The 24,774-nt window shown below is 60.5% G+C and overlaps 7 protein-coding genes across 7 annotated transcripts; 3 read left to right on the plus strand and 4 right to left on the minus strand.

The window, feature by feature from the left end:
* Positions 1–5: 5 nt before the first annotated feature.
* Positions 6–6,358, plus strand: BDZ90DRAFT_234655 (hypothetical protein). The gene has a single exon (XM_025507100.1). It carries the CDS (start codon positions 68–70, stop codon positions 6,290–6,292), a length of 6,225 nt encoding a protein of 2,074 aa, XP_025359308.1. The 5' UTR covers positions 6–67; the 3' UTR covers positions 6,293–6,358.
* Positions 6,359–6,523: 165 nt separating this feature from the next.
* On the plus strand, positions 6,524–10,984 carry BDZ90DRAFT_282033 (hypothetical protein). Its single transcript, XM_025509418.1, has 4 exons — positions 6,524–6,849; positions 6,925–6,997; positions 7,089–10,341; positions 10,434–10,984. Exons 1-4 carry the CDS (start codon positions 6,824–6,826, stop codon positions 10,907–10,909), a joined length of 3,828 nt encoding a protein of 1,275 aa, XP_025359309.1. The 5' UTR covers positions 6,524–6,823; the 3' UTR covers positions 10,910–10,984.
* On the minus strand, positions 10,905–11,859 carry BDZ90DRAFT_282034 (hypothetical protein). The gene is made up of 2 exons (XM_025509419.1): positions 11,259–11,859; positions 10,905–11,183 (listed from the first exon to the last, which is right to left on the minus strand). Exons 1-2 carry the CDS (start codon positions 11,759–11,761, stop codon positions 10,973–10,975), a joined length of 714 nt encoding a protein of 237 aa, XP_025359310.1. The 5' UTR covers positions 11,762–11,859; the 3' UTR covers positions 10,905–10,972.
* A 1,823-nt stretch (positions 11,860–13,682) lies between these two features.
* Positions 13,683–14,756, minus strand: BDZ90DRAFT_262920 (hypothetical protein; the record flags this gene model as incomplete). Its single annotated transcript, XM_025508550.1, has 3 exons — positions 13,683–13,877; positions 13,949–14,380; positions 14,469–14,756. 3 exons carry the CDS (start codon positions 14,754–14,756, stop codon positions 13,683–13,685), a joined length of 915 nt encoding a protein of 304 aa, XP_025359311.1.
* A 287-nt stretch (positions 14,757–15,043) lies between these two features.
* On the minus strand, positions 15,044–17,408 carry BDZ90DRAFT_93268 (MFS general substrate transporter). The gene is made up of 3 exons (XM_025509961.1): positions 16,589–17,408; positions 15,834–16,505; positions 15,044–15,747 (listed from the first exon to the last, which is right to left on the minus strand). The coding sequence occupies exons 1-3, from the start codon at positions 17,107–17,109 to the stop codon at positions 15,096–15,098; spliced, it is 1,845 nt and encodes a 614-aa protein (XP_025359312.1). The 5' UTR covers positions 17,110–17,408; the 3' UTR covers positions 15,044–15,095.
* A 646-nt stretch (positions 17,409–18,054) lies between these two features.
* On the minus strand, positions 18,055–19,986 carry BDZ90DRAFT_244144 (hypothetical protein). Its single transcript, XM_025507455.1, has 3 exons — positions 19,147–19,986; positions 18,828–19,074; positions 18,055–18,767 (listed from the first exon to the last, which is right to left on the minus strand). Exons 1-3 carry the CDS (start codon positions 19,944–19,946, stop codon positions 18,096–18,098), a joined length of 1,719 nt encoding a protein of 572 aa, XP_025359313.1. The 5' UTR covers positions 19,947–19,986; the 3' UTR covers positions 18,055–18,095.
* A 1,278-nt stretch (positions 19,987–21,264) lies between these two features.
* On the plus strand, positions 21,265–24,714 carry BDZ90DRAFT_262923 (hypothetical protein; the record flags this gene model as incomplete). The annotated part of the gene is made up of 8 exons (XM_025508551.1): positions 21,265–22,635; positions 22,705–23,132; positions 23,203–23,363; positions 23,431–23,761; positions 23,828–23,848; positions 23,915–24,126; positions 24,199–24,406; positions 24,531–24,714. The coding sequence occupies 8 exons, from the start codon at positions 21,265–21,267 to the stop codon at positions 24,712–24,714; spliced, it is 2,916 nt and encodes a 971-aa protein (XP_025359314.1).
* Between the last annotated feature and the right edge of the window lie 60 nt (positions 24,715–24,774).

Here is a 24,774-nt window from a genome sequence, read left to right on the forward strand (position 1 = left end):
AGACCCGCCTTCTCCTCCAACTCTTCGATACCACTCGCAGCCACGCCACGCCACGCCACGCCACGCCATGGCATCGTCATTGGCTTCGCAGCTGGGAGGCATACGCTCCCTGAATGCTGCACGCCTCGCCTCGGCGTCGTCGTTGTCGTCGCATTCATCCTACCTCTTCCCACCCGCTACGGCTTCGAAGCAGGACCTCGACTCCATCTTCTCCCTCGGCCAATCAGGTTGGACCGATCTATGCTTGCACGATGCAGCACTCGAAAAGTCACTAGCAGCGCAGAGGCTCTTCTCACCCTCTTCCAAGACGACAGATCGCACTATGTTGTCCAAGGAGGACAACGCCAGCATCGACGCAGCAGTACAAGACTTCTTCGATCGAGTGGGCGCTGTGCTGTTGGGCAAGAGCGCCGCAAAATGCATCGAGTGGCTAGTACGCCGCTTTCGCATTCACGACTTCAATGCTGTCGTGGTCTTGAGGGCCTTTTTGCCATTTCACTCTACACCGCAATTCGCCCGCATGCTCAACATCCTCAGCATCTCAAAGGAGTCTCACCTGGCCTTTCTACTGCCGATCCAAAAAGCTGCGCAGCCTCTGCCGACATCCGTCTTGCTCTCTGCTCTTCTCGCACCGGCCTCCTCTTCACACTCTCTCGACGCGCTGCGCCTGGTAGGTGGCGTGCTCCCCACAGACAAGGAGCCTCATCGAGCCCAGGTCCTCTTCTGGTCCTCGACGCTGGTGCAATTCTGCGCTAGATCAGCAGGCGCAGAGGCTGGCAATGACGGGCTCGTGGGGCTGAACAGGAAAAAGGCGCGCACCAGCTCGCAATCGCGCGAGGACAACGATCAACTCGTCCTCGGTCTGCTACTCCCTACCATCGCAAACGTCATCACATCCAAGGCAATGGGCACTGAGGCTCAGTTGGCCGGCTGCCTCGTCCTGTGCTCCGTCGGCGCAAGCTTCGACCTCAGCGTCGAGGCAATTCAGAGTACCATTGCGACCATCGTACCCGCCGTCGCAGAACCAAAGGCGGACACTCGCCTGATTCAAGCCGTTGTCACGACTCTCGCTACCCTCTGCGCCAGCTCAGACGACCTGCAGCCTCTCCCTCTCGCTACAGTTCAGCAGCTTTTCAACGTTCCCAACTTCACGCAGCAGGTCCAAGCAATGAGCAGGCAGTACGACCTGCGTGCATTCGTTGGCACGCTGCTGCCGACCATGGCAAAGTCCCTCGACGACGAGCAGATGAGCGGCGGCCTTGTGGCACTGCTCGCCACTCCGTCCAGCGAGGGTGGCGTGCCTACGTCCGATGCAGTCGAAGCTTTGCGCATCATTGCCACCTCGCAATCCTCAGCTTCTGGCAGCGTCCTCTCAGACATTCGCTCACGACGATCCGATGCCTTTGACGCCTTGGTTCGCAACCTCTCGCAGAGCCAAGACACCCGCCACCTCGTTGCCTCTGTCCTCCAAGGCGCCTTCAGCGGCTCGCATGCTGGCACCGCCAACTCGACTTCGTGGCTCGCTATCAACTCGAGTGAGGCAAGTCAGCGCCTGGCATCCCTCGATGCTCTCCTCGACTCCATTGCGGCCGAGGAGATTGACGCAAAGGACTCTTTCGTGCGCGACGCCCTCTCTTCTCGCCTCCTTGACGAGGACGAGGGCGTCCTCGCCGTCCTCTATTCAACCAAGGGCACGGCGGCACTCAAGCAGTCCCTCGACGAGGCCACGATGCTGTCCAAGCTTGAAGCCGTCTTGAGCGCCACGAGCAAGCTCCCCCGCAAAGCTCTGCAAGCACACCTCGGTTTCGTCTTGACCAACGTCCTGACCCCGAAGACGGCGACTCGTATCTTGCGCAATATCCTCTGGCCCCGCTTGCTCCTCACCAAGACCAACCGCAAGGCCACCGAGGCAACGCACGAGGCATTGCAAAAGACGTCGCGCCACTCGCTCCAGCCTCTCCAGGCCCTTCTCGCTGGCATCGTCGTACAGCGCGACGAGGAGCGCACCACCACCCAGATCAACCGTGCTGCTGCCCAAGGGCTCGCCTCTGCCATGGCTGGCGTGGAAAGCGAGAGCCACTTCAATGCCCACGTCTCCTTCCTCATCGGCCAGGCCACAAGCAGAGACGGTACCGAAGCAAGCATTGCACTCGCCCTGGCTACCATCATCGAGTTGCTGCCTCTCGTCGATGCGCAGCGCTTCCAGCCTCTGGCACAGCGCTTGCTCGACGCTCTCCCTCTCGCATCTCTCGATGGTGGTGAACAAGGCGTACTTGCGTCCGATACTGGCATCAGCGACGAGCTCTGGCAGCGCGTCTATGAGCAAGCGCCTCGCTCTTCTCGCCTCCTGGCGTCGCAAACGATCCTCGCTGTAGCGCAATGCCTGCACTTCCCTACGTCATCTCTCGTCGGTCTCGATGGCGTCGATGCCACTTCGCCCATGGTCGCCCTGGCAGAGCGACTCTACGGCAGCGCCTGCTCATCGCCCGCCGGTCGCGAGCTCTTTGTCGTCCTCTTCAAGAAGCTTGGACCAAGCACGCCCACCTTCTTGGCTCGCGTCTGGACGTGCGCATCAATGGCGACCTCGATTCGAGCTACAGCCCTCCGCCACTGTCACGCCTTCCTGGCCGCTCACCGCGCGCGTGGCGGCATGGACTTCCAACTCCTCGTGCCCGCCCTGATCACACCCCTCAGCAGCGTCGAGCCCGCACTGCGATCCGAAGCTCTCAACTGCCTCGACTTCATCGCAGAATCAGCTGCTGGCGAGAGCGACTCGACGACAATCTGGGGCTACGATGCCGTCTACGGCGAGGCGTCGGAAAAGCTGCGATATCTCGACACGTCGGCGCTTCATCGCCTCGTCTCTGATCTCCTCGAGGAGCGCGAAGCCATCGTCAATGACGCAAGCTACCTCGGCGTGCTGCTCCCCACCCTCTTGACTCCGCAAAAGGGACAGGAGAAGCGCAAGGTGAACCAGCAGCGCAGTGCTACGTCGTACCTCCTCTCGCACGCTGTTGCCTGGCCGTCGTTTAGCGCCAAGCTTCTGCTTCTCCGCGCTCTGTCTGGCTTGCGAGACTCGGCCAAGCTCACGCCGTTGCTGCCGCTCCTGGACGACGTCGTTGCAGCTGGCCAAAAGCAGCCTTCGCTCGACACCTTCTTTGCCGGTCAACTCGAGGTCGATGAGCGAGACGAGTTTGCACGCCTGTTGTTCGAAGCAGTTGATAAGCGGGCCAAGACCACCATCGAGGACGCAGAGAGCGGAGCGTGGACGATGCTGGCCAAGGCACTCAGCAGCCCAGCCAACCTCGTCTCGAAACACGCGGCCCTCGCACTCAAGACGGTCTTCCCCGTCATTGCGCCCGCTCGTCGTCGCGAGGCAGTCGAAAGACTGACTGCCGCCCTCGTCGACCCAAAGGTGCAGGCACCCAAGGAATTGCGCGCCACACTCGGCCAGCTCGACATCGACGTCGACATCCTCGTCTCGATCCTCGCCTCTCTGCGTCTGGCCATCACGGAGCGCTCACTTGGCAGCCCCGCAGCAAAGAAGAGTCGCTCAGACGCGCCTCGAGACGACGAAGCTAGCTCAACCGCCAACCTCAGCGAACTCCTCGAGGCCCTATTGCAGCGGCGTCTGGCCATTTCGCCGGCCCTCATCGTGGAGCTCTTTGAAGTCTTGCGCACCGCTACCGAGCTGCACACGACGGGTCATGCCAGCGGCGACTACCTGCTCCACCTCACGCTTTCGAACCTCTACAACGTGCTGCAGGGAGCGACGCCTACGTCCGACGTCGTCGCTTCTCTGCGTGTGGACACGGTCGTCAACGTCATCAAGGCGTCCAGCAACCCGTCGACGTTCCAGCAGGCGCTCCTCTTGCTCTCCGCCATCGCAGCATTGGCGCCAGAGACGGTCTTGCACAGTGCCATGCCCATCTTTACCTTCGTCGGCTCCTCGGTCCTGCAACGCGACGATGCCTTTAGCTTCGCAGTCGTCGAGCGAGTGCTCCGCTCCATTGTCCCTCCTCTCGTCAAGTCGCTCCGAGCGCAGAGCGGCAAGGATGGCGGCTTCGCCTTGCTCAAGCTGGCTCGCCCCTTCCTCTGCATCTTCACCGATTCGGCGACGCACATCCCGCGTCATCGTCGAGCCAACTTCTTCCAGCTACTCGTCGAGACGCTCGGCCCCGTCGACTTCACGTCCGCGATTGCCATGCTGCTCGTCGACCGCTCGGCGCACAAGATCGTCCGTCAGCAGGGCCCATCCTCGCAGAGCCTGCAATTGCCCCTCTCCATCTTGGTCTCGCAGTCGGCCAGCACGCAGCTCAAGAGCTTCGTAAGCATCTACACCGAGATCGAGAGGCTACTCGCCACGCGCGACGCAGATCCCACCCAGGCAGAGCAGCAGGTCTTCCTTGACCGCCTCAGCCGAGTCAGCAGCGAGCACTCGGACAAGCAGATCGACGCCGCGGTGCAAGCTCAAGCTCTTCTTGCTCTCCTCCAAGCGGCCATCGACTCGCCACAATTCGGCCTCAAGGCCAGCCGTGCAGCTTCAGACGAGGCGAGCCGAGCGCTTTATCAGCAGATCGTCGAGGCCTCGCTGCGTGTGGGCGCCTTCGAGGACGAGGATGTGGGCAGGGCTGCCAACGCTGTCCTGTCGTCGATCATGGCTCTTGTGCCTGTCGAGACGTTTGCCTCGATTGTCACGAGGTTGACGGGAGATGCGACGAATGCAGACTTGCGAGACAGTGGCTACGACCTCATTGCTGCGCGTCTGCCCTCGCTCTCCGCCGGTGAGCGCGAGTACTTTGCCAGCTCGACGGCGAAGATTGTAGAGTCGGCTCGCAAGGTGTTGGCGGGAGGCGTCGAGTCGCTGGCTGTCCTGTCGTCGCTGCAGGCCATTGCGGCGACTTGCCTGCCCGCAGAGCACACGGCTCTCTCGTCGCTCGTACCTCAGCTGCTGGCGCTGATTGAGTCTGCGGACGCCAGCGTGGCCGCTCAGAAGGCAGCCTTCTCCATCATCCGCAGCTTGTCGGCCGTCCTGGGTCCCCGCCTCCTCTCGCACCTCAAGCGCATCGTCGATGCCGGCATCATCACGTCCAAGAAGCCTGCTTCTTCGTCGCTGCGCACCTTGGCACTCGAGACGCTCACCAAGCTCTTCACTTCGGTCTCGTCGTTTATGGAAACGCATATTCAGCCTATCATCGCCGTGTCTACCGAACCGGAGCTGCAGGCCATCCTCAATGACGACACCTCGCGAGGAGCAGGCCGAGCTGCCAACGCCCTCTTGTCCACCCTCATCAAGGTCTCGCCCAGCGACAAGGTCTTCAGCGCAACGTTCGCTGTGTGGGATGGCGCTGAGCTGACGCACACTTTCATCGGCACTCTCGACTTCCTGCAGCGAGCTCTGCGCCTTGCAGACCGCTCAGCCGTCGCTTCCAACTACAAGGCCATCTTCCGCTTCATCTTGCGTGTGCTCGATCAGCGCCGTACCACTGCGTCGTCGGACCCGGCGCGCACCATCGCCGTCGAGAACGCTGCGGTTCGCGTCTTTACGCGCCTTGTCCTTAAGCTGAACGAGACGACGTTCCGCCCGCTGTTCCTGCGCATCTATGACTGGGCTGCCCTCGACCTGGCAGAGGACGACATGCCCCTATCCGACTCCGGCCTCGTGGCCCGTCGCATCGCTTTGTTCAAGGTCAGCAATGCCTTGCACGAGCAGCTGCGCGGTCTTATTTCGCACTACTATGCCACGATGCTCGACCTGGTCATCGAGCTGTTGGAGGGCTATCGTACCAGCAAGCTCGACGATGCCGAGCTGTGGTCTGCCGTACTCACGAGTATCGACAAGTCGGCGCGCTACGATGAGGGCACCTTCTGGAACCCAAAGCGACTCGAGAAGCTCTCGCCTGCGTTTGTGGGTCAACTCTCGATGCGCAACGCCAGCCTGGTCGAGAAGGTTGGCGGAGCAGAGGCGATTCGCGATGCCGTCTCGCCCGCCGTGGTCAGCTTGGCGCGCTGCGTACCGGACGAAGGGTCGCTCAAGGTGCTCAACTCTTCGCTCCTCACTCCGTTGCGCATCGACGACGTGGCGGTGAGATCGTCTACGCTCAATGTGCTCACTGCGCTGTGGTCCGAGTCGAGCCTGTCTTCCGTCCTGCTCGGCCTAGTGCCAGAGACGGTCCCTCACATCGCCGAGTTGATGGAGAGCGACGAGCTGGAGGTGGTGGCTGCGACGCGCGAGTTCATTGCTGCGGTGGAGGGCGTGCTGGGTGAGCCCTTGGATGCGTATCTGCAGTAGCTCGGCGTGTCTGCGACGGATCTTTCGCTCCTGACTGCTCAGAATGAATGTAATGCTTGGCTGAACTGACTTCGTGCGTGCTGCGTGCGTGCGTGTGCGAATGGCCGCCTCGTGGCTGGTGTTGGTTCGACGACGACGCGCTTTCTCATCTCCAGTTCCGTCGATCCGCTCGTCCGCTCCGACTCGAGGCGAGAAAGCGGAGGGGCTCGCTGCTCATTCACGACTTGGCTTCGCTACCATTGCAGCGCCTCCCTTTTCCCTTACTCGTCGTCTCGAAGCGTGGCAAGTTGCTTCACGGACACCTTTTCCAACGACGTCTGGCCGCGTTGCCGGCGGCTGGAAATGCCCCTCATCATCACGAATTAGTGGCCACCATCGACGAGACTGCGCCAAGATCCTAACGACGAAGCGGCGGCGACAACGGCGACGGCGACGATCACGACGACGACGACGACGACGACGACATAGAGGTCAGTGAAGCGACGATCGGCCAGCGACGAGCGACGAGCGACGACGGCCTCGACGACGACGATGTCTCACAAGCCAGCATCACACATGTCAGCACGTCGAGGCGCAGACAAGCCTGACGAGCGGTGGATTGACGCCTTGGCTCCCCCTTGTTCGCCCTGCAGACGACGCAACGAAGGCCAGCCATCAAGCTTCATACGCTCTCATCGCAGCGAGAATTCTTTTGCAGGCTTCTCGGTGAGTTCAGGGCGTGGCGTAGCGTCGTCTTTCCCCCTGTATGCTATCCTTACATGCTCTGACACGCTGCACCCACGCTGCGCCCACGCAGATCGAGGCCAGCATTGGCATCGCCTCGGAATCGAGAATGCCCTCCCACATGTTCGGACGCTCCAACGGCGGTGGAGGCAGTCGCAAGCCCTCTACGTCCGTCAAGTCGCCCTACACAAATTCGTCGCCGCCCACCATTGCGACCGACAACTTCTATGGCAACAGCAGCGGCACCACGCCCCTCACCAAGCCGCCAACACTAGCATTGACCCACCAACCGCCGAGTGGCAGCAGCAGCAGCAGCAGCAGCAGCAGCAGCAGTCGACGGCCTTCTAAGCCACTGTCGGGGAGAATCTCAGGCGGGCGCTCGCAGCTAGATCCTCGTGAAGCGCAGCAACCTCGCCAACCGCAGCCTCTCGACTTTCGACCCCAGCATCGTGATGCCCGAGGACAGCACCGCCCGCAAGAGTCGCGCGGCCATGACCCTGGCTCGGCAATTACCTTTGACGACGACGATGAGAGCGAAGATGATCGCCGGGCTACCACGTCGCACGCTCATTCTGCCCCATCGTCATCTCCCTCGCTCAACCTCAAACGCAGTCGAGCTCCCGTCCACAGCCGCTTCTCAGACGACGACCAGGAGGAGGAAGAGGACCGACCGGCAAAGCGCGGCAACTTCTCTCGCTCTTCGCCCTTTGGCAGCGAGTCGAGCAGAGATCCAATGGACATTCTACCCACACCGACCGACACTCGCCCCTCCAAGCGTCGCGCCATGCTAGGCAAGGATCCAGCTTCCACCCAGCGGCGGAAAGAACCGGAGTCGCCGACGAATCCACCTCGCAGCAAGACAGTGTCCCTCTCCATCGTCGCCGTCGAAGTTGCCGGCAAGGCAACCATTCTACGCCACCAGAGTCCGAGAATCATGCGTTCCTCAGCAGACCCTTCGCTCCGTCTGACGTGGGTCGATCTCGACGGGGCAACTGTCGCCATCAACGTCGCCGACCTGTTTCGCGTCTTTGCACCTCGTCAGATGGCGACTCGAGGAGCTCCTTTTCTGGGCATACAGACTGAACCTGGGACGGCCACGACTCGCCAGCTCCAAAAGCGCCTCATCCACTACGATCCTAAGCAGTCGGGCCCACACCCGCCCATGGTCTTATGGGGCAACGAAGAGGACAGAGGCGAGTGGTATGCGCTTGGCAAGGCCATCTCCATGCAGGCCTCGAAGAGCTGCTCAGTTGAGTTCCTCGACGAGAATGCTGCGGAGCGCGCGCTGGGCACGCTAGATCAGGTACTCAGCAAAAAGGAGCAAGCGGCCAAGAATGTCGAGCAGCGCAGAGCCTCTCAGTCACCCAAGATGGCGACGAGCAAGACGTTTGCTCCGCCGGCGGACACTTCGCGTAGCAAGGCGATGCAGCCTCGTGCTCGTCCTCGTAGTCCGCGCAGCGAGAGTGTAGACTCCAATTCTCCGCCGACGGCGTTGGACTTACTCAGGAGGACGTCTGCGTCCGCGTCTGCGTCTGCGAATCGAGAGGAAGGCAGCCCTGCCGCTGGCCCTAGCAACGCAGCCACCTACGGTAGTCGGAACAGCGCACGCAGGGCATCAGCCAGGCTCGGTGGCAACTCACTCAAGCTGTCAGAGAGGGAGGAATCCCCTTCTGGCATCCTGCCAAGCCGTCCCACTCGGACCACCGACTCGATGAAGCTGCGCTACCCAATCGAGGGGCCAGGGTCGGTCTCGGTATTCGAGTCGGACTGCGACCGCCTCCTCGACGGCGAGTTCCTCAACGACACCATCGTGGAGTTTGGCCTCAAGTACCACCTCAATGCCATCAAGAAGCAACGCCCTACCCTCTTCGAGAACCTCTACGTCTTCAATTCCTTCTTCTACCGTCAGCTGCACCAGACCAAGAAGAGCGTCGCCGATTGCTACCAGCAGGTGCGCAAGTGGACGTCCAAGATCGACATCTTTGCCAAGGACTACCTCGTCATCCCGATCAATGAGAATCTGCACTGGTACTTGGCCATTGTGGTGAATCCAGGGGCTGCATTAGAAGCTCGCGACTCGTCCGCCGAGCCTCGCGAGATGACACCTCCGGCCGGAGCCACGCGGTCGAAGGCGATGTCGGGGAGGGTTTCAATCACGAGGGGTAATCGAACGATCAACTCGGACGCATCCGATGGCGAGGCAGGGCCGAGCACGAATGACGCGCGACCGAGCACCAGCAACGGCCCGAGCACCAGCGTCGGCAAAGCGACGGCCATAGACAGCAGGGCTTCCACTCCGGGCGGCGGAGGAGATGGACCGCGCTCGGAGACTGCTGCTGCAATTGCACGATCATACTCAGCGCTCACGATCGGCGGCGACCGCGACCGCGACCGCGCTGGCAGCGATGATGAGATCGAGAGCGAGCCAAGCGCGGCCGCAGCCACTCGTCTACCTTTTGCACAGGGCGAGAGCGCGGACTCCATCGAGATGACGTCGCAGGAGGGGAAACGCGGCACTGACAGCGATGAGATCCAAGACTCTCTACCGTCGAAGTTCCCCTTTGCGGGTGGCATGCTCGCGGGGCAGACGACGCTTGGCGAGCCTACCGTCCTCGACCTCGGTGCAGTCAACCATCCTGTCATTGATCTGAGCAACACGCAGGAGGGAGATGAGAGCAGTCACGATGTGGACATGGTCGACGGCTCGTCGAATATCGCCAATCGCGGGCGTGGCTCGCTAGTCGGAGGAGGAGACGCAAAGAGGCAGCCGATGAGGATTGTGCCCGGCGAGTCGATGCAGAGAGCGATGTCATTCTCGCCGCCCCTCGCGCCAGTGTCAAACCCTGTACCGAGTGGTCGTCCTCGACCTCGTCCTTCCGTCAATCACCCTGGCGCCGGATCAAGGAACAACAACGCAGCGGGCGGGGCGAGAGCCAACGCAGCCAGTGGTGCGAGAGCCAGCGCAGCGAGCAGCTCGCGCATGATCATCGACGTCGACTCGCGCGCTCGATCTCCACCAATGTCCTCGACCCCTCGCACCTCGCCCAACGTCACCAAACCTGCTCCGGCACCGCGCGGCAAGAACGCCAAACGCGCCGAGGAGGTGGCGCAACGCCTTCGCGGCCAGCTCAAGGAGGACCTCGTCGTCTTGACCTTCGACTCGCTGGGCGGTACGCACCCCTCGGTCACCAAGGCGGTCAATGAGTACCTGCGCTGTGAGGCTCTGGACAAGCGCAAGATCCACATCACACCGCAGGCCAAGGCCGTCTGCGTCGCCGTGCCGGAGCAGAGCAACTTTTCCGACTGCGGTCTATACGTGCTACTATGTGAGCATGCGTGGGGGCCGTGGAGCACCGCACACGAAGCACCGTACGCGGACTGACATATCTGACCGGTCGCACACTCCACTCCCGCGCAGACTTCGAACGCTTCTTCCGCAATCTCCAACAGTTCAAGGAGCAGATTATCCCAGAGAAGGACAAGAGCAGCGAGCTGTGGGGCGCCGAGAGTGCTTCCAAGGCCCGCAAGGAGTGGCGCAAGCGCATTGAGGAGCTTTCGGTCGAGTGGAAGAAGAAGAAGGAGGCGGACGATGCGGCTGCGGAGGCGAAGGGTGGGGAGGGGGGTGCGGAGGAAGACGACGATGATGGGTTCGAGGAGGCGGGTGCGCCGCAAGAGAGCGCAAAAGCCGGGAAGGCTGCGGATGAGAGGGCTGCGGGCGAGGAGGGCAAGGTTGAGAAGTCTACGCAAGAGGGGTCGAGCAAGGCGGCAGACGATGACGCGGGCGCGGCCCCCGCGAACGCTGAGCAAGCGGACAAGAGTGCGTCTGCGTCTGCGCCTGGCTCGTCGATCGACAGCACCCTCGAAGCCGAGCTGGCGAGGATCGAATCTGGCTAGCGGCTAGCTCGCGTATCTCCACACATCTGTACTATTACATGGTCATACGATCTTGAGTCCATTCTACGCTGACGTGGGGCCTGCCTTGGAGTGTCTCGCCTTGAAGTGAGCCTGCCACGCCCCGCGCAGACGCTGCTGCCACTCCTCTCGCGTGATCTGGTAGCACACCATGACGAGCGAGTGCTTGCCCCATTCTGCGACGACTTTGGCCTGCTCGGCGTCGAGATTGTGCTCGGTCATGGGCTTGAGGCTGAGGGGCGGGCGCTCGAGGATCCTGGGCGTGCGAGCGAACGAGACGAATCGTGTGGTCAGCGCGCCTCCCGCTGGGCGTGCGCCTCGGCCTGCTTACCCGCGCATCGCCAGGTTGCGCTCCTCTGTACCGAATTGGAACAAGGGCACGCCCATCGACTCGAAGCCAAAGTCAAGGACCGCGAGGAAGGCCTCCTTCGCGATGCCGCGCCCGGAGAAGCGCGAGTCCATCGCGACGCCCATCTGAGCCAGTAGAATCGGTCGCTCCGGCCCGGGCAGATGCTCGTGATCCGGCGAGAGCTGGAGGTAGTTGATGGCTAGCCGGCCAGGCATGTCGTCGCCCTGCCAGATGTCAAATGTCCGCCGATGGTCCCACGGCGCAATGACCTGGTCCCGCTGCATCTTCTCGATCTCCTCGTCGCTGTTGAGCGTGCGTGGCGGCAGGTACTTGGCCGTCGACTGGTCTTTGATGACGGCGCGAAAGCTCTCGACCTCGAGACGGCTCAGACCGCCCGAGCGGATGATGAAGCGGCCAGAGGGAGGTGTGATGGTCACCACGGGCCAGTATGGAGTGTATGCATTGCCATCGGCGTCGATCGGCATGGCGGAGTGATGGGGAGGAGAGAAGGAAGCGCGCGAGAGCCGGCGCTGGCGTGGAGGTAGCTTTGAGCCCGACCTAGCCGAGGATGACTCGAGCGCGGCAGGTGTGGCGGCGATGCGAGAGACCGCAGCCGACGCCCACGTAAAGGGGAAGAAGTTGTCGCTCTTTTCCACTCGCATCGCAATACAAATGAGCCTGCGGCGGCCGAACGCGGCGGCTGAAGAGCTCCGCGGGCGCCATCTAGCAGGAACATATTTACTGGAACGAGTGAGTACGCAGCGTGAGAGCGCGACTGATCTGCAGGCGATGAGCAGAAAACTTCACGGCACAAAGCACCTTGCTCAGCTCTCACCGCCGTCCAAACTATGAGCAAGCACGAATAGAGCAAAGGCTCTTTGAGGAGCAAGGAGCGCAGTGGTCAGCGAACGGCAAAGCGCACAGAAGCCCAGCTAGTCCAGGCATGCTCCTCAGCTGACATCGCCATGCTGGCCGCAGCGAGACGACGGAGAGGCGGTCAAGACGCAACGGCTACGCGGCATCAGCAATGTTTTCTGCAACGCTGACATCCGCGCTGTCTTGAGGATCGCACCGAACAAAAGGCGTCGTCCAGGCTGCGAGGATCACACGAGGCTCACATGGCTTGGATCCAAATCTTCTCCCCACACAGCGCACATACACAGCACGACGAGATTGTATCGCGAATGCTCGCCGCAGCCATGCATCTCGCAGGACCGCTGCGCATGAAACAAGACAGGATTCGATTCCACTGCGGCACGCAGTTGGACTCAGAAAAGAAGCAGCTGAATATGCAGAAGTGTGAAGGTGAAGAAGGGCATTCGCTACAAGCAGCAGAGATCGAGTCAGCGAGGCGCAGCGCGTTGAGGCAAAAGCGCGCGGGACAGTGAGCCGCGGCTGACACTGTGGTCGATAGGCCTTTGCCGCGCGTGCTGGTCTTCATCGACATCAAAGCCCATTAGACGTTGGACGTCATCATAAATCATCGAGACAAGCTCTCCGAATACTTTCACAGCGTTTGCAGAGTGTCAGATGACATCATATGACTTCGATAGCTACGCAAATTATACCTCATCGCAGGCAATTGTCTCGTCGGGGAAGCATGATGCTTGTCAGACACCTCTTCAACGCGTACGAGACACAGCTGCTCGCTGCCCGCAGCTTGCTCAGCGGCGCGCATGACGAACGAAAATTCTTGCCCGCTCAGAGCCTCGCCACAAGTCAAGACAAGCTACGAGAAGTTGTCATGAGTTTTGTTAAGCCAATGAGGCGACGTCATTGTCTTGGTCACACTATGGTGGCCGCCGAGGGAGATGCAGAGACGGTAGAGCAATCCGCGCCTTCACGGCGCAATTGTCGTCCTCCATCTGTCGTCCAGACGGCAGGTCTCGGTAACATTAATATGTTGGGCAAGTCCCATGGCCGATTTAGCCTCAGCTAGCATTGCTTCGCGTTGGTCCTTTCCTAATGAACACACTCTAGACTGGCGGAAGACGAGGTATCTGCTGCTAATTACCCCAACTCTTCACGAAAGAGGTTTCGGAAGCGAAGGGTCACTGAGATCTGGCGCCTTGCGAGGACATAAAGAATCAAGGGAAGGCTTCGAGCTTGTCTTGCTGTTCTCCTGCTTTTAGAGTGATGCTTGAATCCACGCAGTAACAAACAATGCGTAGCGCTGTGTATGTTTCTCATAGAAAGAGCGAAACGGAACCGGCCGGGTAGCTGGCTGTGTTTCTATCGCGATCGCACATCGCGAGGATGAGTCTGCGGCGTGTCGCGCTGCGGTAGCAACTTCTTCATGAAAGGATATCGTCAAGATTGTTGTCGGGCAGAGATGAACGGAGCGGCGGCGCAAAAGGAGCGATAAGAATAGGGACAAGTCGCGCAGCGCTTGCACGGCGCGCGGCGCTACGAGAACTTGAGGTTGGTGACGAGAAAGTCGATGACGACCTGCGGCGCCTTCTCGCGCAGGTCTTCGAGCGGGTAGAGGAGTTTGTGGTTGTGGCCCTTGAATTGGATCCAGGCGAGGAATTGCTTCTCCGTCGACTGCGGGAAGAGCTCGTCGAAGGTGGGTACCTCCTCGATGGGTACGATGGTGAAGATCTGCGCGGGGCGTAGGGCGTGGCGCAGCGTGAGATGGGCTAGCAGCAAGGGGGAGGCGACGCGCGGCTCACCTTGACGCCCTTGTTGCTCCACGTCTCCAGCTTGTTCATCTCGATACGTAGTGCCAGCCCGCCTCGTACGCTGGCATCTTGCACATTGGCAAGCGCTGCCACCTCCTCCTCCTCCTCCTCCTCGTCGTCTTCGTCCATGCCTTCCGTCGCCGTAGCCGTGAGCTGAGGCTTAAAGTACTTGTCCAAGCGGCCATTGCGCTGCGCCTTCCTCGCTGCTTCCAATCCTACAGCCTCGCTCGCCTCGTTGCTGCTGCTGCTATCGCTAGTCTCTCGCCGAGCCTGCGCCTGCGCCTGCTTGCCGGCCTTCCTGCGTGCTTTCCTCTCCTGCGCCTCCTTGATCCTCTCTGCCTCACGCTTCTCCGTTTGGCGCGGATGAGGCTTCGTCGCCCAAAAGGTATTGACCATGTCGTTTGCCGTCTCCCTGATGTTGGCCTGCGCGGGTCGCGGCGGGGGGTACGGACGTCAGCTCATCGTGCTCCTCGCCCATCAGTCGCATCTCTTACGCGCCCGCAGCACGCACCTCTGGCTCCCACGTATCGTCTTCCGGGCCGTAGCCCTCCCATCGTACGAGGAGCTCGTCGACGCCCGTCTTCTTGTTGTATCGATTCTTCAGGATAGCCTCGATGACGTACTCCCCCTCGCCCTCCTCGACTTCGTCGTCGTCCTCGTCGTCGTCCCCCTCCGAATCCACCTCGATGGGGTTTGTCGAGGCTGCTGGCCCACCATTGCTGCGCGATGCGCTCGCAACGGGCGGACGGCCGCGGGGCTGTTTGGACGTAGAGGCGTACGAGGTGCTCTTTGCCGGCATTGCGGGGAGGGGAGGGCTGCTGCTCCTGCTCCGCTTAGAGCTGATTGCAAGGAAGATTAGGATCGAAAGATTGGCATCGATGGAGGGCGGACGGAAAGGGGACGACGAGGCAGGCGCGCGTCGCGTGCATGCAGAGAGAGCAGCTCCACCCAAGCAGACAAGCACGGACGAGCTCCTTCCCCGTTCCACTCTCTCTGAGATCACCGCCCGCAGCGCTCGCATGGATGAGGTATGATATTCTATGATGATAGCTGAGCAACAAACAACATGAAAAGTCTATAGCGCCGTCATAGCTGCGAGAGAAACAAAAGAATGGTCTATCGCGCCGCGCCGCGCACCCTACGTCGTCTTCATCGCGTAGTGGCTCTTATTGCGCAGCCTCTGCCCCCACTTCATCGCCCCCAACGGGATGGCAATCTCGACGACGGCAACGAGCGCCAGGATCAGCGTAGCATTGCGAGGCTTGAGGTTGAGGTAGAACTGCGCGCCAAAGAGCGGGAATACGCCGATGGCTACTGATCGGATGAGCCCAATCGCAGCAAAGGCGGGCGAGGACCGAGCGAGGTACGTGTCCACGACATAGGCAAATGTGCTCAGCATGACGCTCAGAGCGCCAAAGGAGTAGACGGCTGAGCCGACAATGGGTACCATCCAGTGGATGCTCGGGAAGCTCGTGTAGCCAAACCAAAAGAGTCCAATTACCGTGAGAAAGGCACCCATGAGGCCTTGAGGCAGGCGCATCTCCGGTTGACGCTCCATGTTGGCACGCTTGAGGCGCCTGATCCAGAGGTGGAGGTCGACCGTCAAAGACCATAGACAGGCGGCCAGCATACCGACACCACAGCCAATGAACGTGAGGCCAGTCTGAAAGGCGTTGAAGCCGTGGCCGAGACCAAAGACGACGGGGAAGGCGTCGAAGAAGAGGTAGATGATGGCCATGACGGTAGTTTGCCAGAGCGAGACAAAGACGATGATGGGTTCTGATCGAAGCCTGGCGGGGTGCGGGGGAGGAGGGGCTAGACATGGTCAGGACAGCCGCGAGGACAGGAGGGAAACGTCACCACGCCGCGCACTCACATGTTGATAGCACCACCAGCCACGCTCGCCATCTTGGCTACCGTCGACATCCCATGCTTGTCAGCCTCAGTGCCATACAGAGGGGCATGCAGTGGGTCGCGCTGTCTGCGCTCCTTGACACGCCTCTGCAGCCGCTTGTTGATCAGAGTCTCGGGCGAGATGACGTAGAGGAGCGTCGAGAAGGCGCCGCTGATGATGGCTGCGTAGAAGAGCCACCTCCAGCCTGCAGTGTCGCCCTCGAGTGATCCTACGCTTGGTGCGTACGTCTGGATAGCGCCGCCAATGATGGGACCCAGCACAGGACCGAGGAAGACGACGGCAGAGTACAAGGCGATGCTGCGTGCAATGGCGAGGCCAGCAAAGATGTCGGTGTTGGTCCCCCCACCATTCGTCAAGCAAGCGCAGCCAAAGAAGCCTGCAAAGAAACGGCAGACGATCATCGTCGAGACGGATTGAGCTCGGGCGCAGCCGATGTTGAAGCATGTCCAGGCGAGAGAAGAGCCAATGTAGACGGGCTTACGACCAATGGACTCGGCGAGGGGAGCCCAGATGAGCGGACCTGGTCCCCATCCAATGACGTAGACTACGAAGCCCGTGGTGACGACCGTCTGGCTAGCGCCGAATGCTTGCTCGAGGTCGGGTGTGATGAAGAGGTAGGCGGATCCAAAGGAGCTGCGTGGGCGGAGCGCCAAGGAAAGGTCAGCCTGGTCACTCGTTGCTCGCACCCACATCTCGTTGCACGCTCGCACACTCACCTGACTATGAGTGCATTGAAAGCAACGGAAAAGCAGGCAAGAAACTTCCAAGCAAAGGGCAGATTGTGCGCATCCAACGGGTCCTTGTCGCCTTCCACCTTGACTATGTACTGCTCCGAGTCTTCAGGGTGCGTGGTAGCGCCGCTCTCCTCGCGCTTATGGATGGTAATGGTTTCCTGCGAGCGTGGTGAGCTGGGCAAATCGAGGCGTGAGAGGCTCGACGGGGCATCGTGCTCCTTGACAGCAGAGGGAGGATCAACAAGCCACTCGACGCCTTCGCCGGACAGCTTCTTGCCCTCTTCCCTAGCTTTGTAAGCGTCGACGAGGTTGCTGAGCGACGTCGAGGCACGAGGCGTGTTAAACACAGTCGATGGCTCAGTGGACAGAGTGTTGGATGCTGGCAGGTCGGTGGTGCTCGATGAAGGAATGCGGACGGTGCTCGACTCGCTCTGAGGCATCGTGTCGAGCTCGTAAGTGCTCGAGGAGCTGATGGCGGGCGGCGTATCGTGTGAGATCGGCATGAATGAGGCAAGGAGCGGTGAGAGAGGGGATGGGAACGATGAGGAGGATGGGAGTGACGAAGAGGATGGGGGAAAGGGGAGATGAGTGGTAGAAGTAGAAAAGGCGGAGGTCAGTCTCAAGTCATCTTGCCATGCTTTCGCCCGCTTAAGAAGCCAGATGTGTGTGCGACCTCCATCCTTGCTCAGCCGTCTCGCACGTCTCGCACGTCTCGCGAGCGTGCATCATCGTTCGTGTGTTGCGTTGAGTTGCTGCAATGAGTTGCTACGTCCGATTGACTGACTGATGCGTGGTGTCAGCCGCGAGGGCCAGTCGACACGACCGCCGCCGCGACTCAGGGTCCCGGTCGAAACAAAATCTCGTCGTCGTCTCCCCTGCGAGCCGGACAGCCGGCGCCCATTCGTCGATTTTTTTTTGGGCTGCCCTGCGCGATTGTGCCTTGGCATGTCAAGCCACACGCGACTCGAGCTGCTTCTTTCGGATCTTCCGTCCACCATCTCACCAGAAAAATCGGCTCAACACGGCCGACGATACGAAGGAAGCGCGAGAACGGACGAATGGATATGCGTGGCTTGAGATTGGCTCGACGAAAGGGGCTCGAGGGACAAAAGGTGACTGACGAGAAAAGCTAGAGAGCTCCTCGCGCGACGGGATTGCTCTCCCGCTCAACGACGACGCTTCGACGAACCGCGTTCTCGACGAGCAGAGATGGCCTTGGCAGCGGTGCTAATCTTCTTCTTGCTTGCTTCGGCCGTCTTGCGGGCCGAAGCAGCGCGAGCAACGGCGCTCGCCTTCTTCTTCTTGATGTCACAGCCCTTGGTGATGAATCGAGTCTTGAACTTGAGATTCTTGTTGATGTGCGCAATCATATCTTCGACGAGCGTGATCCAAGCGCGAAATTCGTCGAGTGCGTCCTTGCCACCAGCTTCAATCGTGGTAGTATGCTCCCAGGTATCGTCCTAGCGGCGTGTTAGCGAGGGTGACCAGGTCAGCTCACTGCGTCTCGGCGTCTCGTCATTGAAGCACCGCGCTCGCTCACCTCGGGAGGGTAGCCGGCCCAGCGGACGCGGAAGATGCTGTTGCTGTTGGGACGACGGTTGACAATCTTCTCAATCTCGTAGACGCCTTCGCTCTGCTCCTCGGACGCGTCTCGCTGCCCTCCACGCTGCTCCTCAGTCGAGTCTTCCTCGCATCCTCGTTGTTCCTTCAACGAGTCTCCCTCCTCCACCTTCATTTCGACTTCCATTACTTCCTCCCTTTCGCCTTCGGACGAACCTGCACCTACTGCCTTCTGTTCGGCCTCTATCTGTTCGGACCCTCCGCCCGTCTCGCCTCCGGATGGACCTGTGTCATCTGCCCCTGACTCGACCCCCATCTCTACCGCCCCTTCGGCCTCATGACCTCCCGTCTTGTCATCCTTCTGAGCTGAGCCTGCGCTTGCTGGGCCTGCGCTTGCTGCTGGCACCTCCTCGGCTGCTCTCTCGACTGCCCTCTCGACTGCCCCCTCGGCCTTCTCGGTCTCGCTCTCCTCGAAGGCAGCGATCTTGCTAGGGTCAACGGAGATGTCGGTGACTGCAGCATCGTATTCGGGATTAGCCGAGAAGGGGATGCCTTGAGCACGCTGAGCGGCCATGTAGCGATGATGCCAGCACAGGGCGTTCTGAGGAGAGCGAGCGGTCAGCAGAGCGTCCTTCCAACCGTACGACCCTCGCGCACTCACCTCAAAGTCAAGCACACGCATACCAGGCGGGATGCCAGGGCATTGAGGAGGATCCTCACCGAGGCGAGCCCAGTAGCGCCACTGATTCTCCTTGAGCCAGAGAAGCCCGGCCTCCTCCATGGCGACTGAATTGATGACAGAGTGTCCAAAGATCTTTGCGAGCGTCTCTCGAGCTCCAGGCCCGCATGAAGCCCAGTCGCGGTACTCGAGGTTGATGTGAGGGCTCTCATTGAGGTAGCAGAGTAGGCTGTGCGAGCGAGAGCGGCACGAGGAGTCAGCACTATGCGCCGCTGTACGGCCGTACTTGCACGCCACTCACTTGAGTGATAGGAAGCCGCCGAGCGTGGGAAGCGTCTGCACAAGCGCGCTGGCATCGACGATGTACTTGCACTTCTGGATCCTCTCAGCCAAGCCTACGTCGACCATGAGCTTGAGCAGGCGGAGGGAGGCGGCGTGCCCGCTCATCTTGGGAAAGACATTGGTGGGAGGAACAAGTTGGAAGCCGCTCGAGTAGATACGCCCGCCAGCCGCTACGACTGGGTCGAGGATTTTGGTGTATGCTGCGACGTCAAAGTTCTTGAGCGACGGCACTTCGCCAAGCTCCTTCTCCCATCGCGCGTAGGTCTCTGTGTTTGAAAAGACATTGTAGAGAAAGACGCGGAAGCAAATCTCGTCGTTGGACTGGTCGCCCTTGTTGATGATGTTGTCACGCACAAAGGCACTGCCACGGTCGAGCTGACGGAAGACATTGCCGTATCTGCCTTTGACGAAGAGCTGATCCTCGCTGAGCTCTGCTGCTGGAACTCCTGCCTCCTTGCGGTGGTAAATCTTGTGCCTCTCGGCGCAGTATCGGAAGAAAGCGTAGATGATCGAGTCGTTGATCTTGGCTTCAACGGCTGGGTAGGGGGCCTGAGGCTGGAGCAGGGCAGTCTCTGTATGCTTGCTCGAGGAGGCGGCCGACGACGATGATAAGCGTCGACGAGAGGAGCTGGCCATCTTGTCATTCTCCTTTTCCTCGTCGCTCTCTTGCTTCGGGCCGCCGTCAGACTCGCGCGACTCCTTGCGAGCCGCCGATCGAGCAGACTTGCGAGTGGGAGCGGGAGAAGGAGAGGCGGCCATGACGCTGAGTCGTACTGTTTCGTACGATGTGGCTTGGAGGTCAAGGCGCACTCGCACTCTCTCTCCGCTCATCTTCCGTCCGTCCGTCCGTGCGCCGCTCGCTGCAGCTTTTTTGGGACTTCAGCCAAGCGCCACGACGGCCAGTCCGCCTTCTCACGCCCGACTTCTACAACGCAGGGCCCTGGCATCTCCTGCGAGTTGCCGTGTCACTCGGACCATTGTCTTTCAATGCCGGGCAGATACATGCTCAGCCAGTCCATGATAGCCCGCATCTTACCATCCCTCTTCCTACTCCACGCCCACCCTCAAGAGCAAGCTTTCGTGCAATGACCGCTGCGCCGAGCATATAGGCCGCCGCTCATTGAGTATCATGGGTTTTCGCAACTTGAAGGAGCGAGCAGCAGTAGTGCTCTTCCTCCTTTTCCTCCATCGGCCATCTATCGGTCCACCCACCAGGTGGTCGAACCTCGCACGAGTGGACCAAGCTAGCCTATGGTGATGACGACTGGCGGCACCACGCGCCTTGCACCTCGTCGCTCGAACCTCTCTTGTCTTGGTCTGCAATCTTGGCTGCACCATCGCGACATTATCTCGCCACGGCCTTCATCACGTCAGAACTAATCGACATCTCTCCTCGCCGCCTGAGCTACGGTGGATTACCTTGTGCCCGCGCCTCGCGCTTCCATGTGAAACGCCACAAATAGCAAGAGGGTCGTCAGCCAGAGGGCGCTTTCAACTCCGACGCACCACGCGCCTGCACCCGTCGTCCCGGCAGCCCGCCTGCTTAGACCGCCGGATTCGTAGGGATACCGACCGGCCTTGGCTTCGACCACCTCACTCTCACATTCCTCCTCCACGCGTTCCCTTTTGCTCAGTCAGCTCATCTGCGAGACCAGGGTTTCTCTGCAATTGCCCGGGACCTGCGCCCAAGTCTTTGCTGCTCTTGTTGCCTGGCTGCTGCTGCTGCTCACACAGCATCCCTTTGTAGTGGGCATCGAACCCGGTTTCCAGCGGCCAAAACGACGGGCAGCGCTATCGCATCGAATCTTTCGGTGCTCAGGGGGGTCCCTTGCTTAATCGTCTGCTTAGCCTGCTCCAATTTTGGACAATGGCTGATACCGAAGAGCGATCCGGGTCGCGCCTGCTGCAAAGGCAGCGACGGCGGCCTTCATCCTCGTCGTCCATAGCTTCATCTTCATCATTGCCATCCTCTTCTCGCCGTCCTCAGCCATCCACATCTGCAAAGCAATCGGAAGCATCAGTACCACGCTATCCTGGCAACGCACCTCTCTCTCCCTCTTCGTCATCGACGGCCGCCATGGCAGGCCCACGATCACGCAAGAGCCGCGACTCCATGGGCGACGTCTTTGTCGACGACACAGAAGGGATCACGCGATCACCAACAGCCAGCCGACGACCATCCAACAAGCTCGTCGCCTTCATCGACCGTCTCAAGCCATCACGAGCCAGCAGCGGCGGGGCTGCGGCGGTGGCGGATGGAGAGGAAGAGGGCGAGGAAGAGACGTCGCCTCGAAAGTCGGGCCCAAGTCGACGCAAGTCTACTTCATCACGCCTACCAAGCGGCAAGCATACGCCCAGCGATGCAGAGGGAGATTACGGTCACTTTCTCAAAGCCGCGGAGCTTAAGGACCGACTGGAGAAGGAGAAGATCAGAGAGGCAGAAGACGAACTGCGGCTGGCAAAAGCGAATCGTAAGAGTGGCAAGGTGACAAAGGCAGGAGTCAGAAGCAAGCCAAAGACGCCCGACGAGGTCATTGAGCCGCGCGAGACGCTCGAGGCAAAGAAGGAGGTACCAGGAGGTTTTGACGATCTACAGCCGCCCACGCGATCGCCTGGTCATAGCAAAAGACATCACGCGAGGGAGCAGGATCGTATTCGCACATCGCCGCCGTCAGCATCCAAGCCCAGCTACTTTGGCATCTGCGGAGTTGACGTTTCCGATGACGAGGGCGAGGAGGGAGAGGAAGCGGATGGAGCCAGAAGTCCCACTCTGCTCCACGACGGCTTTGCGACAGAAGCCAACTCCCCCGGATCACCATCAGGCACGCACGACACGCCTGTCCTACAGGCTGCCTCATCATCATCCTCCCTCTCTTCCACGGCATCCATTCTCGACGAGGAGTTCACGCAGCCTCCTCAGAAGTCGGCGTCCACGCGATCTTTGAAGAGCTGGCGGTCAACAGATTCGCCAGGCGATCAAAGTCTGGCCAGCGGCGGCGCCAACTCGAAGCTGAGTGCTCCTCTACTCGAACTCGAGGAGCTCGAACTCAAGAGCTTCCTCAAGAACTTCAATCGTCATACGCGCGAAGTGAGAGTGCCCGCCTCGCTCCATTTTCCTCGACGCAGGATGCCGCAGTGGGAAGACTTTCGCGTACCCCCAGACGAGGCTGCCGTTGCCGCGAGGGAGGGCAAGCGCGTTACGGTTCTGACACACGTGGATCGAGGATTGCAGGCGTTGGCGCGGCAAGAGGGTCAAGGGGCCCCTCCGCCAAGAGAAGTCGCTCAACCATCGCCGAAGAAGGAGCGCAAAGGATTTCTGGGTGGCGGGGAGTCGCAGCCTATCAGCTCGCATCCGAACAGCTCGCAGGGACCGCACGTCAAGTGGTCGCCCGAGACTGGATTCGTGCCGAGAGGTCTCTCTACGGGACTGCCAGACAAGGATGAGGAGGTGCATAGTGTCGCGTCGCGAGCAGCGAGAGAAGGAAACGAGCTCTGACAATCGTTCCCGCACGCACAGATGCCACTCTTTGGTGCCCCACTGGGCCGCCGTAGCCTCACCGAGAAGAATGAGCGTCTCGCCAAGCAGCTTGACAAGCAGAAGCAGGAAGGAAATGCAGCGCCTTCTCAGCAAGCATCGGTCGGCGGCAAAGGTTCAGTCGGTGAGCTCAAGGCCGTCGCGGATCCAGTCGACAATGTACACGACGCCGAGCACGAGTACCATGGCGGGCCGAACGAGGTGGGCGCGACAGATGGAGCGTGGGAGCTCATCGACCAGTCGGGCGAGATCGAAGCGACCGTAGACCCCCGCGAGGGTGAGCGCGTTGATGGCGTTGCGTTCTGCATCGCCTACATCTTGGCGCTGGTGGAGCGGTACGCGCCCGAGGAGCTTGACAACACCACGGATCAGACGTATCGCGAGGGCAGAGCGAGGAGTCATCTCGAGAGGTACGTGTGCGCAGGGAGACGAGGAGTCTACAGCGTATGCCCTTGCTAACTGCGGCTCCTTTTTTCGCAGGCTCTACCTCATCGCGCCATTCTGGGAGAGGCTGGGCTTTGGCATCCGCCGATTGTATCGCTGGGACAACCCTCGTCGCACAGCTACGGCTGCGATGCTCTACTTTGTGCTGTGGTGGACCGATCTCCTTCCTACGGCCTTTGGACTTTCGATCATGTACTGTGAGTGCGGCTAGAGAGGGGGCGTCGTTGTACTCAGAGCTCACATCTCTTCGCCGGCCCCGCCTAGATATCCTGCAATTCCGCTTCTTCCCTCCAGAGGCATCGTACCTACATGAACAGGTACGCGCACGCATGGCTCGAGGCGTCGAGGCTGACCGTCTAGCAGAACGGCTGCGACGACGCTCGCGCTTGGACATCTTGGAGATCTACAAGCGCTTCGCCGCCAAGTACGGCTTTGCTGTGCAGCTGGCTGCGGGTGACATTGCAGACTTCCACGAAAAGGTCAAGAATCTGATTCTGTGGCGTAACCCCCAAGCTACTTGGCGGACCTTTACGCTGTTTTCGATTTTGACCGTCGTCGTGACGGTGGTGCCGGCCTACTACATTTGGAAGCTCTGGTGAGCTGGCGTCGCAGCCCGAGATGACGAGACACACCCTGACTGACCCGATTCACTACTCTGCAGGTTCTTCTTCTTGGGCTTCTCGTGAGTACGGGCAAGACGTGCCGAAGAGCCACAGCCACGACTCACTCCTCTCTCCTCCCATGCCAGCTTCTTCTGTCTCTTGCCACTACAGTCACATTACCCACGCTATCGTCGCCCTCTCTCCCCCGTCTGGTGGTCACTGTGGGGCTCGCCTACGGATGCCCAGTTCGCCATTCAGATTTTGCGACGACGACAGCTAGAGAAGGCTCAGTCTACGGGCCGCTCATCGTCCAAGAAGAAGACTCAGCGTCGCAGCGAGGCAGCGCACGCCGTAAAGGGTAAGTGCGAGAGAGTAGAAGACTCGGGACTAGCTATTGACCCTGCTTACCCATCCCCTTTTCACTCGACAGGGGGTGCGATGCGACCGATCAATGAGGAAGAGGATACGCTCTGGGGCTTGGAAGAGGAGGTTGGCGATAGTCGAGACGGCGAGAAGCAATTCAAGCCAAAGAAGCTCGGACAATTCTTCTGCCAGCATCGTGGTGTGCCCGGCCACCTTACGGTCACGACTCGTCACGTCTACTTTCGCGGCCTCGGCCAGCACAAGAGCTGCAAGACGTGAGTGCGAGGTGCGAGGTGCTAGGTGCGGGGAGCGGGGAGCGGGGAGCGAGGCGCGAGGCGCGAGGTGTGGGCTTACGTGCACGCTTGAGCTGACCTCTCTGTCCCCTTGTCACACTCGCAGACCACTTGAAGACATTGCTGGCTTGGCTAAGACCAAGTCGCTCCAGCTCCTGATCTGGAACTCTCCCGGCCTGCAGATTGCGCGCACCAACAAGTCGTCGCTCTTCTTCTCCAACGTCTTGCATCGCGATGATCTCTTCAACCTCATCCTTGCCGTCGGCTCAGAGATCTGGGCAAAGGTGTAGGCGCGAGCGGCGGGGGCGCGGGCGGCTCTGGCGGCGTTGGCGGCGTCCACGGCGAGGGCC

The sequence above is a fragment of the Jaminaea rosea genome (genome assembly GCF_003144245.1).
Source record: "Jaminaea rosea strain MCA 5214 unplaced genomic scaffold BDZ90scaffold_18, whole genome shotgun sequence".
Classification (NCBI taxonomy): domain Eukaryota; kingdom Fungi; phylum Basidiomycota; class Exobasidiomycetes; order Microstromatales; genus Jaminaea; species Jaminaea rosea.

Bases quoted from the DNA above. Each gene is read 5' to 3' on its own strand.
- BDZ90DRAFT_282034 (XM_025509419.1), bottom strand. From the start codon at position 11,761: ATGCCGATCGACGCCGATGGCAATGCATACACTCCATACTGGCCCGTG. The intron at 11,184-11,258 runs GTAAGCAGGCCG...TCGCACGCCCAG, and splicing joins CGCAACCTGGCGATGCGCGG to GATCCTCGAGCGCCCGCCCC.
- BDZ90DRAFT_244144 (XM_025507455.1), bottom strand. From the start codon at position 19,946: ATGGCCGCCTCTCCTTCTCCCGCTCCCACTCGCAAGTCTGCTCGATCG. The intron at 19,075-19,146 runs GTGAGTGGCGTG...TCGCTCGCACAG, and splicing joins GGCGGCTTCCTATCACTCAA to CCTACTCTGCTACCTCAATG. The intron at 18,768-18,827 runs GTGAGTGCGCGA...CGCTCTCCTCAG, and splicing joins TGCGTGTGCTTGACTTTGAG to AACGCCCTGTGCTGGCATCA.
- BDZ90DRAFT_93268 (XM_025509961.1), bottom strand. From the start codon at position 17,109: ATGCCGATCTCACACGATACGCCGCCCGCCATCAGCTCCTCGAGCACT. The intron at 16,506-16,588 runs GTGAGTGTGCGA...CCGCCCACGCAG, and splicing joins TTCAATGCACTCATAGTCAG to CTCCTTTGGATCCGCCTACC. The intron at 15,748-15,833 runs GTGAGTGCGCGG...GCACCCCGCCAG, and splicing joins GCTGGTGGTGCTATCAACAT to GCTTCGATCAGAACCCATCA.
- BDZ90DRAFT_282033 (XM_025509418.1), top strand. From the start codon at position 6,824: ATGTCTCACAAGCCAGCATCACACAT. The intron at 6,850-6,924 runs GTCAGCACGTCG...TTCGCCCTGCAG, and splicing joins CACAAGCCAGCATCACACAT to ACGACGCAACGAAGGCCAGC. The intron at 10,342-10,433 runs GTGAGCATGCGT...ACTCCCGCGCAG, and splicing joins CGGTCTATACGTGCTACTAT to ACTTCGAACGCTTCTTCCGC.
- BDZ90DRAFT_234655 (XM_025507100.1), top strand. From the start codon at position 68: ATGGCATCGTCATTGGCTTCGCAGCTGGGAGGCATACGCTCCCTGAAT.